Source organism: Cryptomeria japonica, chromosome 8, assembly GCF_030272615.1.
Source record: "Cryptomeria japonica chromosome 8, Sugi_1.0, whole genome shotgun sequence".
Classification (NCBI taxonomy): Eukaryota; Viridiplantae; Streptophyta; class Pinopsida; order Cupressales; family Cupressaceae; genus Cryptomeria; species Cryptomeria japonica.
The window spans coordinates 421,613,616-421,621,885 of NC_081412.1; the positions used below are offsets into that span (position 1 = coordinate 421,613,616).

At 36.3% G+C, this 8,270-nt stretch overlaps 1 protein-coding gene across 2 annotated transcripts; it reads left to right on the forward strand.

Moving 5' to 3' along the window:
- The first annotated feature begins 2,335 nt into the window (after positions 1 to 2,335).
- LOC131075632 (E3 ubiquitin-protein ligase AIRP2) lies at positions 2,336 to 6,172 on the forward strand. 2 transcript variants are annotated; one of them, XM_058012466.2, is made up of 5 exons: positions 2,336 to 2,951; positions 4,342 to 4,492; positions 4,786 to 4,852; positions 4,996 to 5,230; positions 5,336 to 6,172. In XM_058012466.2, the coding sequence occupies exons 1-5, from the start codon at positions 2,860 to 2,862 to the stop codon at positions 5,556 to 5,558; spliced, it is 768 nt and encodes a 255-aa protein (XP_057868449.1). In that variant the 5' UTR covers positions 2,336 to 2,859; the 3' UTR covers positions 5,559 to 6,172. The 2 variants fall into 2 exon arrangements, with proteins under 2 accessions (XP_057868449.1, XP_057868450.1); XM_058012467.2 differs by lacking the exon at positions 2,336 to 2,951 and adding an exon at positions 4,002 to 4,167.
- Positions 6,173 to 8,270: the final 2,098 nt, after the last annotated feature.

An 8,270-nucleotide genomic window follows, 5' to 3' on the forward strand; every position in this document is an offset into this window, starting at 1 on the left:
CTCTTTCTGATTTCTTCCTTGAGTTTATTGCACGCACTTTCAAAAGCCCGTAAGTCTTCAAGGGTTCTTCGCCACATATAACCATTCTTTAGTTCATAGTAATAGAACGTAGCCTGTCCCGCCTTGAGAAACCTTTTCAACTTCTTCCTCTCCATAATCATAGAAACCTGAACCTGCATGAAAATTTTAAAGTGTGTGAGTTTCCTGGAAAACTCCGTAAGAGCCCTTGGCTTACCTTGGTATTTCTCCTCATTCCTGCACTTCCAAAGCTGCCACAAAATATTAGAAGAAAGCATGTTCCAGAACATATTAGCATCTTTAGGAATACCAGAAATATGACCAGTGATAATATCAAGAATACTAGCAGAAATCGGATAGAAAATTCCAAACATGCCCCATATTTCTTTGGCAAAGAGACAGTCAAATAGAATATGCCTCCCAGTTTCGGGGAGTCTACACAATGAGCACAAATCAGAGTCAGAGTTGCAAAATTTAACGGGGAGCTTATCAAGTAAAACCAGCCATTTAAAACAATTAATTTTTGGCTCAATAGGCGTCCTCCATAAGAGAGAGAACAACTTGTTCCAAACTTTAACATCTAAAGAAGAGTACCAAACCTTGTTAACATGATTAATGATATCATGAGACTGATTGAGAACAACATAAATATCCTTGGCTTTGATTTTTGACAAGACCACACCATTCGGCCACCTGCAATGGAGATATCTATGAGAGTCGACATGGCACATTGTAGGAATGTTTCTGACGGCCAATCGAATCATACTGTATGTCTTCTTTTGAGAATCAGGTATGTTAAACTTGTTTTTGATAGTCTCCCAGGATAGAAGGTGATCAGACTCAAAGAGATCAGCGAACAGCTGGATCCCTTTCATAGCCCAAGCCTTGGCAGAGCATCCTTGCGAAAGAGCAAGGGGCTTCCCATGAACAATAAGATTCCACCAAATAGACCTTTCACCATGCAGTTGGCCCTTATAATAACTGTCCTTATTAGATAAGTGTTTCTTAGCAATATCCCAAGCCTTCCAAATTGACTTAAACACAGCCGAACCTTGAACAGTGACAGGAAAGTCACCAAGAAGAAGATCACCTAACGGGAGATTTTTCCAAAATTTAGCCTTTCTGGGGAACCCTCTCTCAATATTATGTCTAACAAGAACCTTCCAAGGGTTATTACCTTCCAGGGAGTGAAATATCCATTTAGAGGAGAGAGCGATACCCTGAATTCTGAGATCCTTTAGGCCAAGTCCCCCGAGAATCTTATCAACATGACACCAGGACCATTTAACAGAATGATGCTTCTTAACACCTTTGCCATCAGACCAAAGGAAAGTTCTAATAGCACTTTGAATTTCTTGAATTTGGTAGTTGCTAAACAACCAAGCAGACGAGTAATATATACTGTATGATGATAATATTTTTTGGCAAACTTGGATCCTACCGGCTAGCGAAAGAGTTCTATTGTGCCATTTATTAAGCTTATTGAGGATCTTGTCCTTGATCCAAAGCCACATATTTTTGAGGGAGGGGTCCACAGAAAAGGGTATAAATATATAAATATATTATTGTACATCAAAGAAAATTGAATTTTCTACCCACTATTATTATTATTAATGGGCAATAAATATATTATTTTACACCAAAGTAAATTGAAATAGCATAAAATTGAATTTTCTATCCACTATTTTCAATATGAACCAATAAATATAAAACTAAAAGATATTTTTTTAGATATATAAAATATAAGAAAAATATTTTTTTTTCAAAATTTTTAATTTTAATATTAATTGATTCAACTAATTAAAAAATTGACCTTAATAGAATAACATATATATCAAAAACCTACTGCATTTAAATATATTTTAATTTATACATCTACTTTACTTTCTACGATCTCGTAGGATCCTCCTTCATTAAAGCAGGGAAAATTCGTTTATAATTGCAATGACTGGAAGCTTCTTACCTCTTACCTCTTACCTCTTACCTCTCCAACTTCCGGAAAGTCACGCAGACACACACACTAGGACTACAAGTCATTGAGGGAGTGTTAAACCCGTCGAAGTCAAGACCCCTGTCCCATGATAAGAAGCCAAGAAGGGACAAACCTTTAAACAAAGGAATCTAAAATAGGAAATACAGTCATCATGGCTAGCTGATTAATGATTTCCAAAATGGATAGAATTTCAGGCACAATACCCAATTACCTCAATGTCCGCTCCTGACTCTTCTTATCATTTCAAACTATTCAGGCCCAGCCCTGGGGAGGAAACACATAAAATAAGGCAACCCAAAAGCTAAAATCTAATTTCATGAATAATGAGATTAGCATATTTGGCGCCTGTGTGGGTCCTTAGATTGTTAATAGATAAGGCCTGGCCAGAAGATTGTCGGGGACTCATCTTGTACGCTTAACTGACAAATTTGCTTACGTTCTTGCCAGACCTGCCACCTCATCTCACCTAAATTCTAGTTTTGAAGATTAACCCCATGGTAGTTTTCATATTCTGTTACCTTTTGTAAACTGGTCAAATCCGTGGGCTTAGAAAACAAGGAAGATACTGAGAGGCCCCGGTCTTTTATCGTAGTGGGTTCTTCTAGAGCTGTTTGGTACCTCTCATGGTATTCTCCACTTTTGGGGATAAACACATATAGTGCTGAGTGGTTGTTTGCATTATCAGGAAAATTGTTATCATGGGCGTTGGGCTGGAGGCCTTGATGCAGGAGAAGAACAGTGGGAATTTTATTAAAGCTTTTGGCTTTATTTTAAATTGAAAAGAGTTTTGGGTTGGGCCTCTGGGTTTGATTTGTTAAATTTTGTGTGTATATTAGTGGGTAATAGAAATGTATTTGGTGGAGATGGGTCAAGGGCAGGGGAAATCTTTCAAGGAGTCCTTGAAGGCGCTTGAGGCAGACATTCAGCATGCTAACACCTTGTAAGTCCTCATTTTATGTCTGTCTTTGTTTTGGGATTTTTTTTTCTAATCACCTATTGTTAATGTTTTTGTTGTGAAATCGGTAGTATTACAAGGGGCTGTGGTCTTTTTAACTGCTGAGGAGTTGTGTTAAAATTTGCTCGTTTGTATGGATTCTCAGACGTGGGGATGTTTTCTTGTAGATGCAGGTTTTTCTTAATTGTGGGGGTTTTGGGCCTTAGATTACATAGTTTTATGGAAGAGAAGCATTGGATTTTGCTACTGCTGGGTTTTTAATTTTTTTTTTGAAGATGATTGTGGGTGTCTGTATTGAAGGGAAGTTAGTGAGGCAACTGTGGGCTGAATCAGGTGTCTTAGACACATGTCAGGCAACGGTGCTTATTAATGGAGTTTTATAGTAACTGGGTTTTATATCTTCTAATGATCCATGTAATTTCTGCTAAACTGGGTTTTATATCTTGCAACGACCCATTCGGTTTATGCTAAAATGGGTTTTATTTTTTTTACTATTTACTGCTTTGGAGTAGGAGCCTCAAGACGATGAATTTTGGATTTTCTCTATACATTTTATATATAGCTGCATCCATTAAAAGTCTTATCGAGGCTGCAGTTTTGTTTTATTGGAGTGCAGTAGTGTTTTGTTTTATTGTAGTCCACTGTATCGTTACCGTGTAAATCTTGGGCAAAGTTATTGGCTGTTTCAATGTAAAGTGGATTAAGCTTTTGGAATTTACTTATGCGTTCTTGTGTGGCCTACTGTCCTTTGTATATATATTGGGTAGATCTTGGGTGAGATTATATGCTGCTTCAATGTAGTTTGTGTCAAGCTTGGCATTTGCTTGTGCATTCGTGTGTAGCGTGGGGCTGTCTACATTCGTAAGATTTAAACTTGTGTGAAGCTTGAGTGTACGCTCTAAACCTGGGTCCAGGGAATAAAGTTCAGAGCATCAAATTTTACAACTTCTGACATAATTTGCTTAGGTAGTATACTGTCTTGTAATGGCGAGCGTTGTGTATCTTAGTAATTTATGATTAATGGACAAGGATAATGAATTTTTTAGCCGATTCTAAAATGTAATGCTACATTCAGGGAAAGGTTTAGAGGCTGTGGATTTGATTTTGGACCCTTTAAAAAAGTTCACTAGCATTTGGTCCAGGATGCGTGCTGGCAGATGTTAAAATAAAGAGAATGAATATATATGACACCCTTTTCCTTGTAAGAGTTGCTTGTTTACCAATACAGACTAGTAAGAGTTGCTTGTTTAACAATAGAGGCTTTGAAAGTCTTTAAGGATAGGACCAAGTGTAGGCAACAGTGAAAATAAAATCCAAGTCTATAATATAGCAAAATGTAGTCACAAAGATTAAACTTTTGGTATTTGGGATGCAGGGCATCTGAGTTTCCAAGGGAGTATGATGGTGCTTGTCTGCAAATGAGACTTTCCTATAGCCCAGCAGCACACTTGTTCCTTTTCCTTGTGCAATGGACCGATTGCAGTCTTGCAGGGGCACTGGGTCTGCTAAGAATACTCATATACAAGGTTTGTGTATTTGTTCGCATTCTAAATGTCTGTATAACTTTAGACAACCGTGGCAGATAATGTTGTTAAATGGATATTTTATTTTCTTTATTTTGTGTGCTTTATCACCATAGGTAGGAGCTTTTACATGGATGGAATGGGTAGATACCCGTGGATTAATTGGGAGATACCCGTGGATTAATTGGGAGAACTCTGGGAGTCCAAGTTTGATATATTTTTTGATCGATGAATGTCAGTTTTTCCCTAAATTCAATCATAATAGTTATTGATATTTCAAAGTGGGAATTGTGCAGGTTTATGTTGATGGTACCACTACAATGTCAACACATGAACGAAAAGCCAGCATTAGAGAATTTTATGGTAAAACCTAATTTTCTCTTTTTAAGCATAACATGGGATAACTTGATTAATTAATTAAACATCAGCAGTATATCGTATACATCTGATTTAGCACTTGGCATGATGTAATGTCTCAACTTAATGATTTAATTTTCCTTGTTCAGCTGTAATATTTCCATCTTTATTACAACTTGAAGGAGGGATAACAGACATGGAAGATCGTAAACAGAAAGCAGTATGTATGGAAAGATATAAGAAAAAGGTTGATGAAGAGAGGGGACAACTTTCTGCACTCGATTTGGAACGGGAAGAAGAATGTGGAATATGCATGGAGACCAATAGTAAGATTGTCTTGCCTAATTGCAACCATGCCATGTGCATGAAATGCTACCGAGAATGGTAAGGAATTGCCTTTTATCTTCTACATGCTTGCCAGCTCAATTCTACTGTCTAACTGAGTTTTGGTGGAAACAGAGTTAAAACCTAATGGATTTGTTATTGCAGGCATGCACGGGCACAGTCATGTCCATTTTGCCGTGATAGTTTGAAAAGAGTAAATTCAAGAGATTTGTGGATATTTACAGATAGTGGAGAGGTAGTGGATATGACAACATTGGCAAGAGAGAACTTGAAAAGATTGTTTATCTATGTTGAAAAATTGCCACTCTTGGTTCCTGAGAATGTATTTAGTGTTTATGATGCTCATTATGATTCCCACATCAAATGAAAGTTGCTGATGTTATTGCAGCTCCCCAGTTTCTTTCTGGCATTAACTGGTCGCAACCAGTGTTTAAATCTAATTGTTCATTGGATTCAACAAAATGATTAAGCATCTCCGCTTCATTGCAGAGATAGTTCTACTGCCTTATTGGCAGCATAAGATAGATAGGGTTTGATGCAAGGTAAAGATTTAAGTGAATCCAATTCTATGGGTTTTCCTTGCTTGTATCTAATAGTATGTACGGGTCAGAATGTACAGCATACACCATCTGTTTATATAACTGTAATTGGATAATTCAGCCCGTATGATCTACAAATGATCTGGTTGGCTTTCTGTATATATGTTTTATATCTGTACATGATGAGTTACTGGCAAAGGTAGAACATGTTTGCCATTAGCTTTCCTTTTAACAACCCCTGGATTCAGAAGGATGGAGGCAAAACAAGGCTTCTGCTCAATCTTTGAAGTATTTGCAGTCAAAGGTTAGCCTTTTGCATTCTTGCTTATCCATTGTGTAAACAATGTGAGAATGTCATTTAACTGTTCAAACATCATTTTAGTGGTGGTTGCAGGTTTGAAAATCTCTCAATCAAATTTCAGTGATTTATCTGTGCCCTGAATCTTTTCTCTGCTTTTTGTCAGTGATTTATCTGTGCCCTGAATCTTTTCTCTGCTTTTTGTCAGTTGTCTTATTCTGGTAAAACAATCTATGGTTTGATTATTCTAAGCAGTTTTGTGGCATTCGTTACACTAAGTCCTCGCATTTGGGTGTATTCATTGATGTCATCTTTGATGATGATGATAATGATGATTTCTATACCTTTGACTTGCATCAGTCAGTTGTACGACTATGATTTAACATGTCTTTGGCTGAATTGTGCAAAGCATCATTGGGGTTGTTTTAGTTATTTCAATCTATTCAATTATCCTTGCCTTGGAACTCTTCATGGATGGATGTGTTATCCTTGTGATTGGTCTTGATATTGCAATCCTCATCGTTGTCTTAATTCTTTGGCTTGTGTCTAGAATGGGATGAAAGAGAGTTGAGATACAAATTCTTTATAATATTGTTTCAAATCTGAACTCGGCGGATTGAAAGCAACCAAGTTGGTTTGATTCCTGTACACTAGAATTTCTGGAATACTGTTCAACTTATAAAAGTCGTTGAATATTTTTCTCAATATTATTAATGGTAGGGCAAGTTAGAAAGAAATCACATTCATCTTGAGCTCATTAATGTCACAAATTTTATGAATCCTCTTTCCCTCGAGAATTTCTGGGTTAGTGCAATAAGTAGCTTCTGTATCGTTCTGATTTTGTCGGATGTCTCGAAAGAGACAAAATGCATAACAATAATTAGTTTCACTAATTATATAGAGTACTAAAACCATATGTTTAACAATTTTCGTATTTAAGCTTGCACTGGTTAGTCAAATTAGGATTAATAATAACTTTAAGTATTGGTCTTTGTGCTACCTTAATAATTTCAAACATTATAGGAATGTATGATTTGATTGTATCGACATTATTGATTAGATTGTTATCTTTGATATTGCAGTATTTAAACCAAGCTTTTGTGTCTAGCCTGCCCCTGATGTGCGAAGCTTTAATAAAGAGTGTATGGGTACTCAAGCAGCTAGGAATAAGTATTTTATTTTGGCTTTAGACTCTACTAAGATGCACTTCTCATTCATCATAATATTATGATGTGAGGTATTATATTTATTTGGGAGTTGTAGGTTTTAAAATGTTTCTGAATTTGTACGCTTTTATTTGGATTTGTATGCCTTTAATTTACAGCCATAGAGAATATTGGAACGAGTTATCTGTTAATTAGATTTAATATCAGTTCCTCACTCTACACAATTTAAGGCCACTATGTTTTTGCACAATCAACAGTTTATTTATTTATGTTGTGGTTCGAATTTAAATGTCAGTTGAATTTGAGGCCAAGTTGTAAAACTGGAACTTTTCCAGGATATTGTTGTCATACAAAATTGGAGGATAAGATGTTTTGAATTCAATTGTCACTATCTTAGTTTGGTCAACATTAATGGTAAGCACACAGTTACTATAAAAATTGTCGGAGAATATTGAGTCCTTGTCAAGAAACTCGAGATTGTAAGGATAACAATGCTTTTAGCGTCTAGTAGAAGGATGCCAAGAAGACCAATTTTTTGAAGTTCCTTTAGGCTCCAAGCGGTCTCAAGTTTTGGTGTATATACCAAAGAGGGTGGATAAGAGGATGATGCATCCTTGCTTCACCTTGATGTTGCAGTTTGTATCCGCTGACCATTTATTATGGCAAACCTGTTTTCAACAGCTGCAACATTTCAAAGCTCAAAGAGGGATGCCATTTTTTTCAAGTATTTTCGTTACATTCATTGTCAAAACAGTTTCAAATACCTAACCGAAGTCAACTAAACAATAAATGATTTCTTCTTTCTCTCTAGTGACGGCAATAGTTTTAAAATTTTTGTGCATTTTTGGGCCATGGACGTGATTCACCTGTCACAAATTTTAAATGTGTAATGTCAAAAATCAAGTAACTTGAATAATAAAGTTTTTTGGTGCATGTTAGATGTGTTTTTATCTGTCATGGGTGCCATATCCGATAATGCAGAACAGGGTAACAATCCTGTTTGCCAAGTTTAATTAAGGTAAGGCATATTTAGTTGCTGCAAAGCACTGTCAAGACTAGAGGTGGGTTTGGCTGTC